Source organism: Anser cygnoides, chromosome 24 (assembly GCF_040182565.1).
Source record: "Anser cygnoides isolate HZ-2024a breed goose chromosome 24, Taihu_goose_T2T_genome, whole genome shotgun sequence".
NCBI lineage: Eukaryota > Metazoa > Chordata > Aves > Anseriformes > Anatidae > Anser > Anser cygnoides.
This window is the reverse complement of record NC_089896.1, coordinates 3,579,164-3,597,058: the sequence shown is the minus strand read 5'-3', so window position 1 is coordinate 3,597,058 and position 17,895 is coordinate 3,579,164. Positions and strand designations below refer to the sequence as shown.

Sequence of the window (17,895 nt, the reverse complement as noted above, 5' to 3'; positions counted from 1 at the left end):
TAAACTGCTCCTATGAAAAAAAGCTCCAACTTCTGAGGCAGATTGATCGTTACTGTGCACAAAAACTGGTCTCAGCTTGTTCTTTCCTTGTGTCTGGTCCTGGTTTGGTCTCGAGTGAGAGCATGATATAAGATAGTGCAATGTATCCAGGAGATAATATGGAAGGGAGCTTGTGCCCTAAGCCCTGCTCCCTGATGAAATTGTTCTCTGAAAGTGATGCTGTTCTAGAGTGCTTTGTTTACAACATGTTCCTCCCCGAATTGTGATGAGGGAAATGTGTTGTTCTTCCAGCTGAAGACAAGAAAGGAGGTGGCCCCATCCGGCTGCGAGCCACAGGCCGCAAGGATTCCATCTCAGAGGATGAGATGGTGCTGAGGGAGCGCAGCTACGACTACAAATTCCGATATTGTGGCCACTGTAACACTACTACAGACATCAAAGAGGCCAATTTCTTTGGCAGGTATGTTGGCAGAGCGTAATAGGGGTGCAGGACAGGAGTATGAGCAGCAGCAGAATGTTTCTGTCCATCGGATAAAGCCTCACGTGTAGGCTCATGTGAGCGTTCATAAAGTGATGCTGATGCTGGTTTGCAGGGTTGAGAAGGATGACGGAAACCCTCATCCTTGTGTGGCTGCGTGAATAACAGGTTCAGTAGCAGATCCACAGAGGACCCAGTTGGGCTAGCGTTTCCAAAAAGCCGTTTGGGATTGCAAACATGAATTCTGGGGATGGGGGGAACTAACACAGAAAGCTTTATCTGGATCCGTAAGCGTAAGGAGTGGCAGCCTACTGATGACAGAAGCCATCTGAGGTTCTCGTGTCTGCTAGAGACTAGCTTTGGCTCTGAGCTGTGATCTCCAGTCTCTGCTCCTTTCACCCTAGCAATGCACAGTACATAGTCAGTGGGTCGGATGACGGCTCCTTCTTCATCTGGGAGAAAGAAACCACCAACCTTGTTAGAGTGCTGCAGGGAGACGAGTCGATTGTGAATTGTCTCCAGCCTCATCCCAGTTACTGCTTCCTGGCCACCAGTGGCATTGACCCAGTTGTACGACTGTGGAATCCCAGGCCAGAGGTAAGAGCCGCAGTAAAAGACTGTCTTGGTGACACGACAAGTAACGCAGACCTTTTTTTTTCCTACTGGGATCTCTTGATGGTTGCAGCAGCTCCTTGTTCCCAGCTGTGTCTTGCTGAGTTCTCTCCCTTCTTGTCTTGCAGAGTGAAACCCTTAATGGCCGCGTGGTAGTGGACATGGAAGGTGCTTCCCAAGCTAACCAGAGACGAATGAATGCGGACCCGCTGGAGGTGATGTTGCTGAACATGGGGTACCGGATTACAGGACTGACCAGTGGTGGGGCTGGAGGCTCAGATGATGAAGACAGCTCAGAGGGGCAAGTCCAGTGCCGGCCCAGCTAAAACAGAACTGCCTCTCCTTCCTCCAATTGTTTGGCTGAAAGGGAACCTAGTTTCCTTGGTCCTGAACTTTCTCTGATGAATGACTGCACTGTATCGCACTATGCACAGAGTAGGACAAGCTGGCAGGGGCAGGAGCGGCCGTTTCTTTAGACCATCACCACCACCTCCTCCTTCTCCCGTCACGCTACTGAGCAGCATGGCAGTGCAGTCTGGGGTTTGCCTTTAGTGGAATTTAGTCCCGACAGGGATCTTTGAGTTGTCTGTAAGCGGTGTAAGCTGGTGACTTTTTCCAGAGCTGCTGTATGACCTGGTACAGAGCAATGTTGCCTGCATTCATGCATTTGTAGAGGGGATGTTAAATTCCTGAATAAAATACAAACCTAGGGCAGGGCTTATGGAATGAATTTACTGCAGTGATCTTGGTCTTGAAAGCCTGACTCTGCTCTTATGCTACCAGACTGTCTAGAGGCCCCTGGCTTTGGGTTGTTGGCCATGAAACACCTGTTTTGTCCCATAATTTCTTTCTTCTGGCTTCCATCTCTAACATATTGCCATCAGATGTGGCTGTGTTGCATTAAGGACTGGATACTGCCTGTCTTTTTCCCTGGGCATCTGTCTTAGTTGATGAATCAGTGAAGGCCCTGAGTATGTGCAGCTCAGCAGGGCAGGATGTGCTTGCCCAGCTCTGATGCTTTCTTCCACGGTCCGTGAACCTGTGGAGAAAGGTGGCAGCAATGGGAGCAGGTTTTATCGGAGGCCTAGGACTCGCATAGCTAAAGCTGCTGAGGAAAGGGGCTGGTAACGGCACTCTTCCAGGGCTTCTCTCTCTATTGCCCAAAACGTGTGTAGCTGTACTCACCTTCTCTCCGTGTCACCTGTGCTAGAGCTGAGAACGTTGCCATCGTGTGTTTGTTGCAAACTCATGTTCTGAGCTTTTAGACAGCAGCTTTTTCATGCAGCTAGCTGCTCTGTCTTGGCCTTTCCCACCTTGGTGGTGTAACAGCTGATGGATTAGTGGTCCTCTCAGGAACCCTCCTTCCTCCTCCCATTCTCCACACACTGGCTCTGGCTGCACAGCCAGGACTACGCCTAGCAATGCAGCACTGTACTTCCATTCCTTTCCCTCTCGTGTGACATGCAGCCCTGTTTTCCCCTCTTGCAGTTGCCAAACACTAAATATCGACGAGATCTTACACAGCTGTGCTACAACCCAATCTGAAGAGGTTGTTTTTTCTAGGACTATCAACTAAGACCAAAGAGCCCCTGGAGATCTTAACTGCTCTGCGCTGTCTCGTGTCTCTTACTGCTGAAGGTCTGAACATGCTAACCTTGGTCCCAGGGGTGAGATGCGTGTCCGGGAGCGTGCGCATGTGTGTGTGCTGCATTCGGGCTGTTCTTCCATGCGGTGCAATCCCTGGTCTTCCTGTTCCTGCTGCGGAAGGATGAGAGGCCTTCCTTTCCTCCTCCGGCTGCTTCTGGCTGCCAGGCGTTGATGAGAGAGACTGCACAGCGCTGGCTGATCAAGGTAACTGGCTTCCTCTCCCTTCCAGAACAGTCTTTGTGAGATGAGAGAGCCTTGTGCGAGAGGGAGAGAGGTCACGGAGTCTCGTGGCTGGCAGCGTCTCTCAAAGGATGCTGTTCCCTGCGGGGGGAGGCCCCCCCAGCTCCCTCCTTGCATTCGCAGTGGAGCTAACTGGGATCTGATCTCTGCCCTTCAGACGACGAGGTCCGTCTGCTCTGTCACATGTGGGTGAAAGCGAGCCGTAGCAAGCCCCGCTCGTGTGGGAGCGTGCCCCTTGCCACCGGAACCGACTGGCCACCCCGTGCTCTGGTGGCAGGCTTCTCATTTTCAGTTCAGTCAGGCTCACCCTCCATCTTCCCCTGCTGAAGCGGAGCTCTGCTGGGACGGATAGGTGCTGTCGCTTGGCTGCTGAGGGCACGGTTGCTTGCTTTCATGCAGTACCAGGGCAGTAGATGCGACTGCTTGCTCAGTTTACCTGTTTGGTTGTACACATGCTCTCCCAACCCAAGTCCACCCTGGCACTCAGTGCTCTTCAAAACCCAGAGGTAACGGAAAATTCTCCTCACTCGGGTGGCTTTTTGACGTGGTCTGGCCTTTTCTTTTTTGCTTAAGGCTTTCCTACTAGATGCATCCTCATCCCCCGTCCTCCCACTCAAACTTTTTTTTTTCAGCTTTCAGTAGACAATGTCTGCAGACTTTGATTTTTAAGCTGAGACTGCGATGGAAAGCTTGGAAAAGAACAGACCTGTCCCTACCCATTCACCTTTAGCTGTGGCAGCTATTTTTTGTTGTTTTTACCTTTGTGAGACAGTGCAGCTCTTTTACCTGCCAGTTGCAGTGTGAAAGCTACAAGATTCCCTGCCTCTGCAGTGGATTGCTTTTTTTTTAATGGCTGCTTTGATTAAAAAGATAAATAATAATGGGAGAGAAGGGGAGAGAAAAATCTTTCTGCCTCTAGCCCCTTTTCCCCTTGTTGCGGGCAGATTGCCTGCTTTGGCGCTTGTTAATGAGGAACTTGTATTTATTGGTGAAGGAAAAAACATGCTGGGGAAGTAGGGAGAAGATGTTGCTTTATTGACCTCTGCCATTTACTTCGACCCCCTCTTTGGGAAAGCTTCTTCCTGCTCTTTCTGGTTAACTCTTTCTAGCCTGGGATATGCAGGGATGCCTCCTTTATTTTTGTATTCTAGCAATGGGTTCTCCATTAGGAGACTCTAGGATTCTTAGTGTTGCGACGACCATTATTAATTCTAGCCTTTTCGAGTACTAAAGATGATCATCTCGTAAACTTTGCCCCTGCAGTTGTAGAGGTAACACACAAGCCTTACTGCCCTCGTTAGAAGGAGCAGAAAACTTGTTTCTGTGCTCCCTGGAAGAGAAAGAGTTAAGCAATTAAACAATTCTTTGTTCTAGTTCTTTCTTGGTGTCATTTTGTTCGGGGGATTATTGTGGCTTTGTTCCACTTTCCTCCTCCGTGGAGGTGGACGTGGGTGGGTGGAGGGTGGCCTGGTCGGGCTGGACGTTGGCTGTTCACCGGTGCTGCCCCTGTAAAATGGAGCGGGAAGGGGGCTGGGGAGCCTGGAACACGGCGCGTGGACTTGTAGCTGCAGAGTTAGTGCTGACGTTAGCTTTTTACCCAGCTGTGGGGAGTGGGATCTGGCTGCGTTTGGGAGCAGAGCCCACCTCCGGCTTGGTTTAGAGCTAACGCTGCGGATGGTGGGGTGAGGATGAGAAGGGCTGCCTGGGGAAGAGAGGTGATGCTCGCACCTTACAGGCAGATTAATGGTCATACGACGGAGTTACTTGCTCTGAATCGTGTTATGTCGGGGCAGGGGATAATATTGACAAAATCTTTAACTCTTGGATTAAGCAGGGACTCAGAGGTGAACAGGGTCGCAAAAACCTGAGTAGGGAAAACAGCCCGTCCGTCCTATTAGCTCTTCTTAAATGGCCTCTTGCCCTGAGAAGCAAAACCCTGGTGGCTTAGGCTGTGGGGCAGACCCGGAGCCACCTACCTGAGTTACCTGTCTGAGTTACTGTTCCTGAGAGCGTTCATTGCCTGGAAGTCTCGCACAAGCGTGGTGATTTGGACGTGAACATTCAGACCCAGAGGTGATCCCTTGCTAGAGGATGTCACAAACTCACTTGGAGCGTTGGGCTCCTGCCGTAAAACCTCCCAAATGCTTTCCTGCCCTCCAAGCTGTGCAGCGCTGGGCCTTGGGTTAGAAAACCAGTCGGCTGCTTTCAGAATCTGCTTGGACTCTTCTCTGAGAAATTCCTGTTAGACACCTTCCTGCCGAAAGCCTTTTGAGGCCTCTTCGTTTCAGATCCTGTCTGATATAAATTATTGCTTTAAAAGGCAGCTCTGCTCCAACAAAGCAGTGTGCATCCACAGCTGGAATTGGCAATCAGCTAATTAGGTCAGCTCTTGGGCTGAACGGTTGGACAAAGAGGAAGCATGGCAAGGGGAGCTGAGCGGTTGAATTGGGGGGTGGAAACGGCTAGAAGGACCTAGAAAATTAGGTTTATTTGTAACTCGAGTAAGAGAATTGGATTGAGGGGTGGGGAGAGGAGCAATCTGCCCTGGGGAGCGGGGAGAGGCGCACCAGCAGCCCTAGGGATGAGCTCGCTTCTCTCTGCTGCGCCTGTTGGCAGTGCCAGGAACGAGGCTGCACAGGGCTCAAGATGGCTCCCATCGCTGAGCAAAATGGGAGCAGGATGTCAGGAAGCTGCCTGCTGCTGCAGTGAGGAATTAAGCCCTCCGCGTGTTGTGCTCCTTGTGGCTCGTTCAGGCCTTGCTGCTGCAGGAGATGACACCGCGGGGAAACCCCTCCGGCGCTGGCAAGGAGGAAAGGTGGGCCTTTTTGTGGCTTGCGCTGCTGAGAAATCGTCGCAACCTGCGCTTGGCTCAGAGCTCTTCCACCTTGTGCCCCGTGCCCCCGAGAAACTGCTGGCTTTCCCTTTAAGCAACATAAAAGTTGCCCTGTGGCTGCGTCAGGTGGAGAGGGAGAGAGAAGGCAATGCAGCTTTCGAGTGACAGGGAGGCAGGAAAGACCTGAAGGTGAAAGCTGAGGGGCGAGATGGCTTGAGGGCACGCTTTTGGGGTGGGTGGCTGAGCCTGCGTATGTTCTTGCGCTGGTGAGTAGCACCATCATCAATACAGATGAGAGTGACATTTCTGGTTCACGCTGAGCGATTAGAGGCTGTCAGACTGCAGCAGGCACAGACCACGGGAGAGGAGCAACAAAAACGCAAAGCGAGCCGCCCCAGCATCACCTCCGGGGCGGAGGAAGGACGCCGTGGTGTCCTCCATCAGCCTGTGCCCCGGTGACGCCTCTCGGTAGGCTCCTGCACGCGGTGGTGTTGCTGCCGCTGCCGCGGTTGTCAATGTCAGAAGGGGGAGGGGACCTCTTCCTCGAGTGGTTTGGTCCTGGCAGTCCCTGTAATGTTGGAGCTGTCACAACAGGGAAAGGTTCCCAAGGAAGCTGCTTACCGAACGAGAGCTGGCCGGGTGCCTGCTTCTTTCAGGCTCAGAGATGAGCCGGGGTAGAAAGGGGAGGTAACCGAATCCCTTCCAGCCTGAGCTCCGGCAGCGGTGCCGTGCGCTTGGGCTAAACCCGAGCTGGTGTGGGGTCCGGGCTGCTCCTTCCCAGGCTCTCCTGTCCGAGAGGCTTCGTGCCTCCAGGCTACGAGGCCACACTGGCCCCCGCAGGCATCTTCCCGAGGACGCTTTTGGCCGAGGGGAGGTAGAGCTGCTCCCTCGCTGACGAGAGGAGAGCGGAGCCGGTGGTGGCAAGTCGCTGGCAGAAAGGGGAGCGAAACCTTTTGTTTCTCGTCAAATGAGAGGCTGCAAAAACAATGATGGCAGCGTTCCTGCTCCCTACGTTTAATCCAGTATTGTAGCCAGGCAAGATAGCTGCAATAAAACGCCCGGCCGTTAATTTTATGCATGGGAAACTTCTTACCTGCTCTCCCCCTGCCTCCCCCCCCACCCATGTACCTCTGGTTTCTTTTCCAACTGCAGCTATTTTTCCCTGCTGACTTCAGGTGTTTTGTATTCTGCTTAGATCAATAGCAGAACAGCAGCAGCCCTCCAGTTGTCACTAGGAAGACCCTGCTGTCAGCTACAGCTCACCCGTTTTCTGCCAGCGCGCTACGAGGGCTGGAGAGCCCTTCTGCCTGCCTGACAGCCGCACAGAAAGCTGTGCGGTACAGGAGCGCTGTATCGATTTTTAAATCCAGCCTGGGGAAAACGGTGTGCTGTGCTCCAGCACTTGGGTTTGCCCTCCTGCGTTTGGTTTTAAGAGGCAATAAACCGGGCTGCCTGAGATGCCCCCCCTGCCCGGGCGGGAGGGGAGGCCGTGCGGTGGCACTGCGGGGACGTGTGTCCTGCGGAGGCTGTCAGCGCCGTCCCTGCCGTGTGGCTTTGCCAAGGGAACTGGTCCCCGGTGATACGCTGCTTAGCAGCCTTTGAGACACGAGCAGGAAGAGCAAATCCATTGCCTAATCTGACAAACGTGCCAGGACCGCGTTAGCTGATGTGAACATTGGGCTCTGTTCGTGTATTTCAGCGATCTCTGGTACTTACGTTAGCTTGGAGCAAATCAATGCAAATATTTTTCTTCATAGAACAAAAAGCGCTCACTGGAACACACACACACACAACCTCTGTGTGTGTATCTTCTACCCGAAGTGCCAAAATAGGAAGCGTTTTAGAAACCAAAGCGCCGGGCATGGCTCTGCTCTCGAGTGTCTATTTTTTTCCCTTTGCTTTCTCTCTCTTTTGGAACTGGACTGTTTTGTGAATCCCTTCACCGTCGGATTACAAGGAGCACAGGCTCAGGCTCTTGATCAGCTCTGACGCAGTGACAGGTCATGCTGAGCCGATGCCTGCACTGCAGCTTGACTTGAGCTGCTCCCGGTGAGTGCCTGGGTGGGTGGCTCTGCCTCGGCCCTGACGCCTCTGCAGCTGCCCTCCCTCTCGGAGGGATCTGTTCCAAAACGTGGTCTAGACTAGGAGGTAAGGAGGGATGCTAGATGAGCTGAGGGCTTTGTAGAGGCGAGGAAACATAGACTGCAGGGCAATACTAAGGTGGTTGAATTGAAGCTTGAGTGCTCATATGACAAGTTAGCATGTATGGAGGGCAGGTAGGCCGTCTGAATAGACTGTCAGCCAATGCTTCCTACTGCCATACCGGCAAATCCAAACTGGGTCCCCTCTGATGTGCCTGTTCTGGGGGTAGAGGCTCCTGACATCCTGGGCTTTCAAGCTGGAAGCTTCGTTAGTCGATAATGTAGTGAGCGTGTAAGCACTGCACTGTCCCCGGAGCACTGCTCTTGGGAGGGTGCTGACAACTGCGGAAGGCTGGCCTCAGCTTAATTTTTGAGCTAAGTCAGGTGATGGAAAGCAGAACGCTAGAGGTGGAGATGTGAAAAGTCCTTGAAGGAGAGGGTTTACGAGAAAAAAACGGGGCCGTTACGTGAAAGCTGTAGCTTTGTGACACTGTTGGGAACGTGGCTCTCATCATAACGGGGTTATGGATTGTGGATAACAAAAGCCAGCTCCTTGTGTGAGCACAGTGCTCGGCTCAACCTTGCCTCTGTGGTATGACAGAGCTAAGATGGAGGAGCCACGTGCTGGAAGGGGATAAGAGCTTTACAAGCAACCCCCCAGCGTCGTGCTGTCCAACACCACAAACCGTGCTGGAAGGAAACCTCTGCTAACCGTGGGCCTTGGAAATGCAGCTCGAGATCTCAACGTGAGGAGGACACGAGCGGCTTCCATGAAGAACACAGATGGATTTGAAGAGGAGAGCAGGGTCCGGACGCTCGGCAGCTCTCCTGTGCCCCCTGGGCACAGCACCCCTGTCCTGGCTGTCTCGGGTTGTGGCAGGCGGTGTCGTCCCTGTTCCTTCCGCTAGTTCAGTGACTTGTCACTCTGTATTTTGCCGAGTGTGTTGTGGGGGTGGCAATCTGGAATAAACACATTTCCTCTACAGCTTCCTCGCGTAGTTTGAATTCAACTTCCTAATAAAGCAATTGTTATTTTTCTAAGCCGATTCTCCGGGTGTAAGTGCTGTTCCTGCCCCTGCCCTCCCTCCAATTCCTCCTCTCCCGGGGGGGTCGGGGGGGCGCTGCTTTTCCACTGGGGACGTGGGGGTGGGGGTTCACTGTCCCTTCACCATTGGCACCCACACCCAGGGGGCAGCCCACTGGCCCTGGGTGTGGGTGCCAATGGTGTCGGCCTTAGGGACTGCTACAAAGCACGAAGCCCGCTGTGAAACGGAGCCGTGCCTGCGGGGGGCGTTGAGCCCCCGCTCCTGGAGTGTGTGGGGGGGTCCCCGACCCCTGCGGGCACCGGGCCTCTCCCACTTCCTGGTTACCGGCCGCACCCGGAAGCGGCCGCGCGGTTTCCAGGAAGTGACGCCATGGCGCGGCGGCCGGGCGGGGCGGGCGATGGCGGAAGCGGAGGCCAAGATGAAGCAGTTCCATGGTGGCGGGGGGGCCGGGCTGGACGCCGAGCGGGGCCGCTTCCCGTACTGCGTCGTGTGGACCCCGATCCCCGTGCTGACGTGAGGGCGGGGCCCGGGGCTCGGCGGGGCCGGGGGCCCGGGGCTCGGCGGGGCCGGGGGCCCGGGGCTCGGCGGGGCCGGGGGCCCGGGGCTCGGCGGGGCCGGGGGCCCGGGGCTCGGCGGGGCCGGGGGCCCGGGGCTCGGCGGGGCCGGGGGCCCGGGGCTCGGCGGGGCCGGGGGCCCGGGGCTCGGCGGGGCCGGGGGCCCGGGGCTCGGCGGGGCCGGGGGCCCGGGGCTCGGCGGGGCCGGGGGCCCGGGGCTCGGCGGGGCCGGGGGCCCGGGGCTCGGCGGGGCCGGGGGCCCGGGGCTCGGCGGGGCCGGGGGCCCGGGGCTCGGCGGGGCCGGGGGCCGGCTTCTCTCCGCAGGAAGCAGGAAACCGGCTGGGCCTTGGGGGGATTTTCGTGGCTGGGGAGCGAAGGGTTTGGCCGCGGGGGGCCTCCCGCCGCCGCCTGCCCCGAGGGGAGCCTCCCTGCTTCGCTTCAAATGAGTTTTGCTTTTCCCAGCGGTGCTGGCTGGGTGTGGGCAGGCTTCAAGGAGAGTTTCGGTGTGTTTTTTTTTTTTTATTTTTCTCCAGTCGTGGGAAAATGGAAAGCCGTAACATGTGGCTTTAGGGGGGGGGGGGGGGGGGGCTGAGAGCCCGGAGGTTTATTTTCATACCTTCCTCTTGCCCTCCAATTACGAGCGGGTGTCGGTGTTTGCTGAGCCAGGGCTGAAAGTCAGGTCGAAGACGTGGCGCGGTCTGTGCCGGGACTGGGAACGGCGCCGTAACCCTCTTCAGCTGGGAGCAGACTTCCCCGTTCTGCCCCACGTGCACAAACCTGCCTTGATTTTTATCTTTTCTTTTCCACGCGGCTTAACTTTCCATCCTCGGAGCATTTTCCAAAGCTTTCAACCTTCTCATCTCCCCCCGGGACTGCTGAGGAGAGCTGTCCCGCCGGAGCTGGTGGGCGTCCCTGTTTGTTTGTGGGCTTGTTCCCCAACGAGCAGTGGCATCTTCCTGTTGATTTTGTTTTGCAGCGGAAATTTCAGCGTCGTTATTTGGCAAAATCTCTCGCTAGATTGCATAATTGCCCCAATTTTCTTCCTCTGACATTTCCTGTCATCCTTGGGTTTGGAGGCTTGAAAGCTAGTCAGCGTCGGGGGGAGAATTAAGGAGAGGGAGAAATGTTTACGCCTTTGAAGGTGGCAAAGCTGTGACAAGGCTGCGTTCAGCTGCACCTCCCGGCTGATAAAAGACGGCTCTGCGCAGACAGTGAAGCTGCCTGGCTGCTTTGCATCGCACCGGATAGGAAAACGCAGAGGTTAAGTGATTCGAGTGCTGAAACTTTGCAGGAACCCTTTCCCTGCGTGGCGGGGTTAAGTTATCGACAGGAGCTGGGCGCAGTTTATCTCCTCAGCTGCGCTTGCTGGCGTGTTTGGCTTTATCTGCTCGTTCTGGTGGGTTTCGTATCTCTCTAATCGAGCTGTGGCTCGCGAATCTGTTCCTGTTTAACCTTGCTGTAATGGCATCTGAAATAGTAGTCGCTGGGCTCGGTCCCGGGAGGGGAGGGGAGGGAGAAATTGGAGAGAGGGCAGCAAACCTGAGGGCGCTGGAGGATGCGGGCGAGCGCTGGTGCTTGGCCTGAAATGCTTCGTAGGGATCATGGCGGATCCGAGGGGGAGATAAAGAACTGCGGCTCTCTGGAGCTGCAAATATCGAGGGAGGAGGACGAGTTTTTGAAACAAGGAGATTGTTTAGGGAGGGAGCGCTCCTCCTGGAGCCAGCAGCCCCGCTTTCCACCTGAGGTGCCGAAATCCAGTTCGCAGTGCGAACGGGAAGATGGGCAGGGTGACCTTTTTTTCTCAGTCGGTGAAGTGGGAAGTCCAGCTTTATCTCACGACTGTTTCTTCCGGATCTAACCTTTTTTTTTTCACTCGGAAACACAAATGGGGTTGTTTGGGAGCCCGGGGCTTGCCCTTCCCTGGCAGGGGGCGCGGGCGGTGCAGGCCGTTGGAGTCCTGCTCATCCTGTAACTGCAGCCACTCAAAAACTGCCTTGAAAAAAAATAAAATAAAAAAAAAACACCTTGAAAAGTGAAAATTTGAAGCCTGACCGCCCTGCGGATGAGCCGACTCTAGATCAGCTCATCGGGGGGGGCACAGCTCTGGGTGTTTTTCCTTTCCAGCTCAAGCCTGCTTTTCCTTTGCTTGTGCCTCCCCTGCTTTCACCTCCCGGCTGGGTGTAGCACAGTGACCGTGCCTGCCTGTCCCGTGCCGTGCAGTTTGTTGCGCGGCCGCTCCCGCAGGCTCCTGGCAGCACGCTGCGCGCTCTCGGCGCGATCGGGGGGGCAAATATCTCAGCCTGACGCTTCGCTTGTTGCCTCGGTAGATGGCTCTTCCCTATCATCGGCCACATGGGCATCTGCACGTCGACCGGAGTCATCCGGGACTTTGCGGGGCCGTACTTTGTCTCGGTAAGTAGGTGACAAATCCGGGTCCTTAAGGCAAATGCTGTGCTTGGTCTGTGTCTCACCTCTGCTGGTGGTTTCTGAGCCACCCGCTGTCTTTTGCAGCTCCGAGTTCTGCAAAGCAACGGCTTTAGATGTATCCGAGACCATGGATCTGTGCCATTACTCTGGAGATTGCTCTCAGTGCAGATCATCTGGGGGGGTGATAAACAGTGGCCAGGTTGGTTTGGTGAGCAGGAGGTGAAGAATCCGGTGGTCCGTGCTCTTAACGGGGAGTTTTGGACCCGAATTCTTTTGCAATAACCCACGTTTCTGAAGCTGCTTTCAAACTTCCTCGGTATGCCTGCTGCTGTCATGGTGCGTGGCACCAGATGTGAGACAATGTTCTTCGCAGTCTGTTGGATTCTGCAAGTAAGGGAATTGTTAGGTGGGATAATTAACGCTCCTTAAAGATTCGGACACTTCTAACTTAGAGTTGGCAAGGCATTAACAGTTTACAGGAAGGGAGCGTGGTGCATACACCACGGAGCCAAGTAATGTCACCGTGTTTAGAGCACGAGTGAGTGTACGAATACAACTGAGACCTAAGTCCAGGCACACAGATGAGGTCGGTGTCTTGAGACTGCTGAGGCAATGTGACAGCGTCATCGCTGTGCGATCACAGGCCCTGAGGTTTCCAGCAAGAGTTGTGTCATGAATATTGTGCGGCGTTATCCTCACGAGATATCTTTTTTTCTGTTTTATTTGTAGGAAGACAACATGGCGTTTGGGAAGCCAGTGAAGTAAGTGCTCCCGGTACTTTTTATTAAACTAAGCAGCTGACCTGCAGATGGCCTTTAATTCGTGGAGGCAGCCAGGCCATAATACTGCTCTTCTCCTTGTTCAGATAACCTAACTCAAGTGGACGGCTGCTGTGTCTGTGCTTTTCAAGAAACCACGTTAAGTTCAATCTTTTTAGAAGCGTGGCAGCAGTATAATGGCATTAAGAACTATAGCTGTGTGGAGCCTTTACCAGGACAAAAGACCAAAACATTTTAGGATGATGTTAGCAACAAGTGCTCCAAGTAAATAGTGCCTGTACTAATGAACTGTCATGGCTGCCATCTTGTTAATGATTTTCTGGGGTAGGAGGAGAGGTTCCTGGGCTTTGTGTATCTGTCAGATCGCGTTTATGTTTTAAATGGCCTGCAGGCTTCATCTGACAGCACATGAAAGCAGTTCAGAGGGGCCTGTGCCCCTGAGGTCTGCAGTTTCTCTGTCTGGAGTGCCCCAGGGCTGAGTGTTAGTTTCTGCAGCGTGTGCTCGTCTCGAAGGGCGCAGTTCCTTGGGCTCCAGAGGCGGCCTTTTTCCGAAATCCTTTAAGCAGCTTCCTGCTGGGAAGAGCAAAAAGTTGTAGGGGAGCAGCAGCAAAGCCAAGGGGTCTCAGAAGGGCTCTGTTCTCATTTTCCAGGTACTGGAAGCTGGATCCTGGCAAAGTGTACTCCTCCAATCCCAACATGTGGGACACGGCTGTGCACGATGCCTCAGAGGAGTACAAGCACCGAATGGTACGGCCGCGGTGCCCACGTCCCGTCTGGAGCGATACCTCCCCGGGGGTGGGATCTGTGGGCCTGCACCAGCCCCGTGGGCAGGGCCGGGGAGCCTTGAGGACAGGATTTCTAACGCTCTGCCCCTTCTCCTGTTCCAGCACAACCTTTGCTGTGATAACTGCCACTCTCACGTGGCTCTGGCCTTGAACTTGATGAGATACGACAACAGCACCTCCTGGAACATGGTCAAGCTCTGCTTCTTCTCACTCCTGTATGGGAAGTACGTGAGGTGAGCTGAGAGCAGTCTAGACCCAGCAGGCAAAGGGGCTCTGTTTCCTTTGTTCTTCCCATCCCTCCAGAGCTCCAGCCTCTCTTGGAAAAGGGAGGAACGTCTCTTCCCCCATGACGCGTGGGGGAATGTTGCTGGTAGGCGGTGCTGTCACTGCCTGTTCGGAAGCAAAGAACCAGGAGCGTTGTCTGGGTTGCACTGGATGCTGCTCCTGAAATACTGTCTCTAGCGACTAATTTAGGGTGCCAGGAATTTGGGAAATGCTAGCTAGAGCAAATATTGCTCTCTGTGTTGTCTTTTGGCTGGGTTAGGTCAGAACAGAAGGTCACAGAATGGCTTCTCTCCAAGGATTGCTGGTTTCTCTTCCCTCTCTTGAATCCTGTTTACACTAAAACTAGTCTGATTTCCAACTGGCGCGGTGCTTCCAGCTTGAGTGGAGAGGGAAACCCTGAGCGTTCCTTATTAGAAAGAGCTCTTAATCTCCATTTTTATCTCCTTGGGCCTGGAGAGGAGATTCTGCGAGGACAGCCCTGCACAAAGGTTTCGCGTTGCTTCCCTTCTGCTGGGTCTGGCCTCTTCTGGAAGAGCTCTGCCAGCGTTCGTGCAAGAGCGTGGTCCCCGCTGCGCTGGGTAAATCCACCAGCAGCCTGAACGCTGAGACTGACTGAAACGGGGTTTCATTGTTTGTCTGTGGAGATATGAAACACGCCAAAGTCATAGACTTTGACCTGGATTTGAGCTGGGAGGCGAGTCCAGCCCTGTTGCTCATGATGTAGTTATTTGTGGACCTGATTTAATCTCAGATGTTTAACGCATGCTGTGCCTCCAGGACACAGCGTGTGGCAGTGCTAGCAATGGATAAGAAAGACATCCGTCTCCCTCTGCTTTCTCCACTTACGACCACTTCCTTCTCTCCCCTCCTGTCTTCCTCTGCTGACTTCTTATGTTTAAACCCTCCCCCTGTTGTTTTTTTTCCCGTTTCGCAGCATAGGGGGATTCGTGAAGACCTGGCTTCCCTTTGTCCTCTTCCTGGGGGTGATCCTGACGGTCGTTCTGACACTTCACCTGCGGTGATGACAGCTGTGAACTCCCCGTTCTGTGGGCACACGAAGGAAGAAACTGTGACTGCTTGGCCCGGCGAGGTGGAGGCGTGGGACTCTGGGAGGCGTTTTCTGGGGAAGGTGGCAACTCCACTCCGTTGTAACAGCTCATCTTTGTTTCCTGGGACTGGCTTCTTACCCTTCTGTTTCTGTTCTGTCGATGGTGTCTCCCAACGTCAGGGGTCCCGAAGCCTCCCGATCCCTCCCTGAATATGCTCCCTCTCTGCAATTTGGTGGGTAGAAATGCGATCAGGAAAGGAGAGGCGTGGGCGCCTTTGCGTTCTGTGCGAGGTAGAGCTGCAAGGCAAACCCTGCCTCCTGGTTCAGGAGCGCAGGCGGCCACGCCTTGTAAGGTTCTCTCTGATCACCTGGGTTCTTCCTCTTGGCAGACTTCATCAAACGCTTCCCGGGGTTTCCAGCCTCCGAGGGGGAGTTGTTTCCCTGTTGCACGACTCTCCTGTAGCACACGTTTCGCAGTGGAGGTGTGGGGCTCCTCCTGGGGCCGCGCGGTGCCGCAGCACTCGCTGCCAGTCTCCCCGGTAGTGCCAGAAAGGTGTTGACGGCGCAGCTCTCCTCTGAGGAGACGCACAGAGGAACGCTCCGCGGCGGGGCGCATTCGTCTGGTCCCGCTGGTGAGCCCAGAAAAGCAGGAAAGTAGATCGACTGGCTTGGGTATGGCTCGTGGCAGTCTGCACACTTTCAGTAGCATGTCGCAGAGTTGGGAGTCTGCTGCCAAATCCCTTTTAGCTTGTGCCAGAGAAAATCTAGCTTCCCCGCTTCTCCCTGGGCTCTGAACGCCTGAAATTGGCGTTACACTTCTCTTAGCTTTCCTTTGATCCCTAGCACTTTGCATGTCACAGAAATCACGCCTGCAGCAGGTACTTGCTCCCGAGACGGAAGGCTTTGGGGTTGCGAAAGCATCCGTGCCTTGCAGAGTAGTGCCCGAGTCCTGAGCTTAGCGGGGCCAACGGAGATGTAGGGAGGTGGAGGGACTGGAAGGCGGACGTGCTCTGCTGGGGCTTTGCAGCGGCAAACGGGGCGCTGCTGTCTTGTGGCTGGTTCTGGGGTGGTGGCCGGGAAGCTGCGGCGTCTTCTGAAGAGCACACGTGGGGTAAAAGCACTTGGAATGGGAAAAATGCTGGTCTGGCAGCGCTGGGGGTCTGATGACCCCTTTGAGCCCTGGACCAGGCAGAATGGCTCCTAGAGGGGTCGGTGGTTTGTGAGTGCTGAGCAGGGAGTGCGTCTGGGGGTCAGGAATCTGTCTGTGGAGGCTCTGGCGTGCAGGTGCTGCTTTCTGGGGTGCTCTTAGCCAGGCGGCTTTCAGGTGTCACTGAAGGGCTGTGCGCCATTAGGCAGATCCCCTCTGATTGCAGAGGAAGGGTTAGCTTTTCCTCTCCTGCCTTGAAAGGCCAGCTCTTTACTCCACTACCTGATGAATTTCAGCCTCAAGGAGTGCTCGTGGCCAGCAAGAAAGCTCTTTTTGTCTGCGTGCCATCCCTGTGGCTTCCTCTGATGTGGAAGCCCTTTCAGTCACCCTGCTGGCTCTGGAGGCCGCCCCTTTTTTGCCTCCCCATCTGCTTCCATCCTCCTGACCCCTGTAGCTCTGTAGGAGGGCTGGGGGCTCCTCTTGGGCTTCTCGAATTCTGCATTTCCTCCTCGGTCACATTTAAATAGCCCCTGAAACCTCTTCGTTCTCCCTAGCACCCAGTTGGCTCTGTCACCTGGTGCTGGCCTGTCCGGGGTGGGAGCACCTCGGTGCCCTTCCCCACGTACCTGGAGCTGAAGCAGTTGTCGGCGTCACCTGTGTGCAGTCATTTAAACCTGAGTGGAGAGCAGCTGGAGGGTGCTGAGGCCGATTAGAAAGCCAAAACCTCGATCAAAGAGAACCTTACAAGGAAAAGATGGAATCTGACGGAGCTGCCCTGCCCCGCTGCGGTCGCCGCACGGCGGGGTGGCTGGCTGCCGTGCCCTGGGACAAGCCAGTGGAACAGGAGAGATCAGTCCTTTGCCCCAATTTTTAATTTTAGCGTGATTCCTCAGAGTGTCCTGCCAAGGATGCGCCAGGAGTCCCTGGCCCCAGGGCTGAAGCCAACCTGTCTTACGCAGTAGCAATAACCTAGAGACTCTTCGGGCTGTCTCACACGTTGATGCAGTGTTTTATCGATAAGCTATACAAGCGTTGCCAAAGCCGAGGCTTCGAGGTGTCAGGGGAGGCCAGGAGCGGGGCTGCTGGCCGCGATCCCTGCTCCTGAGACTTCGGAAAATGCTGAGTGCCATTCCCCACCGTGAAAATCCTTCTTGCTTGCTCCCTGTCCTTTTTATTTTTTATTTTTTTAACCAGATCTGGGTTTTGAACGGAGGCTCTTACCCTGCAAACGAGCCCTGCAGGACCTCAGGCTGCGGAGCTGCTTCCCCTGCACCTCGACCGACAGCAGGGCAGGATGGCTCCGCGCGTCCGGAGGGGAGCACGGGTGGCTCGACAGCAAGGCCTGAAGCAGAGGTAGCAGCGGAGCCAGCCCCAGCAGCCTTACTGGCCTCCCAGAGCTCTCTGTGCCTGCAGGGTGGTTCCTGCAGCGAGGCTGGCTGTGGGCTGGGCAGATTTACTGCTTCACCACGCCGCTGGGGCTGCGGGAGCGCGGAGAGACGGGCGATGCGTGGGGAGCGGGCTGTTTCCTCTGGCGGGGAGGTGGGTGGGTGAGGAACGTGCTTTCCTTGCAGCATCCTTCATCTCACTGCCAGCTCCTTCGCAGCGCCTTGCCCGTAGCCTCATAAAGGTTCCCCCTGTCCCTTTCCTCCCCGATGCTGCTTTTATGGTCCCCTCCTTTCTCCTTTGCACGTGCTTGTGCTGCAGAGCTCCGTGGCTCCGCCGTGCTCTTCGGCGAGGGCCAGCCCTCCGTACCCTCTTCCTTTGTTCTCTTGATCTCTGTGGGGCGCTGGATTACTTTGTAAATATTTAAACTCTGCTTCTGTGGTTTCATAATCCTGACGGTAGGGGAAATAAACTTATTTCTGTGGATGTC

At 55.1% G+C, this 17,895-nt stretch overlaps 2 protein-coding genes across 5 annotated transcripts in view; both read left to right on the top strand.

Moving 5' to 3' along the window:
- The window catches only part of WDTC1 (WD and tetratricopeptide repeats 1), a 30,054-nt gene extending 25,704 nt beyond the window's left edge, over window positions 1-4,350 (top strand). For 3 of the 4 annotated variants that reach the window (XM_066982792.1, XM_066982790.1, XM_066982791.1), the window contains 3 exons: window positions 292-460; window positions 883-1,075; window positions 1,219-4,350. In XM_066982792.1, coding sequence (XP_066838893.1) covers window positions 292-460; window positions 883-1,075; window positions 1,219-1,416 — 560 coding nt within the window. In that variant the 3' untranslated portion in view covers window positions 1,417-4,350. The remainder of the gene's footprint in view (window positions 1-291; window positions 461-882; window positions 1,076-1,218) is intronic. The other variant, XM_066982793.1, reaches the window with a different exon arrangement.
- A 5,002-nt stretch (window positions 4,351-9,352) lies between these two features.
- Window positions 9,353-17,895, top strand: TMEM222 (transmembrane protein 222). Its single transcript, XM_066982794.1, has 6 exons — window positions 9,353-9,510; window positions 11,879-11,963; window positions 12,708-12,739; window positions 13,408-13,504; window positions 13,645-13,775; window positions 14,762-17,895. The coding sequence occupies exons 1-6, from the start codon at window positions 9,395-9,397 to the stop codon at window positions 14,847-14,849; spliced, it is 549 nt and encodes a 182-aa protein (XP_066838895.1). The 5' UTR covers window positions 9,353-9,394; the 3' UTR covers window positions 14,850-17,895.

What these genes read in the sequence shown, in the direction of transcription:
- TMEM222 (XM_066982794.1), top strand. Translation starts at nt 9,395, where the DNA reads ATGGCGGAAGCGGAGGCCAAGATGAAGCAGTTCCATGGTGGCGGGGGG. An exon ending in GCGTTTGGGAAGCCAGTGAA is followed by an intron (nt 12,740 to 13,407) that starts GTAAGTGCTCCC and finishes CTCATTTTCCAG; the next exon opens with GTACTGGAAGCTGGATCCTG. An exon ending in CTGTATGGGAAGTACGTGAG is followed by an intron (nt 13,776 to 14,761) that starts GTGAGCTGAGAG and finishes CCCGTTTCGCAG; the next exon opens with CATAGGGGGATTCGTGAAGA.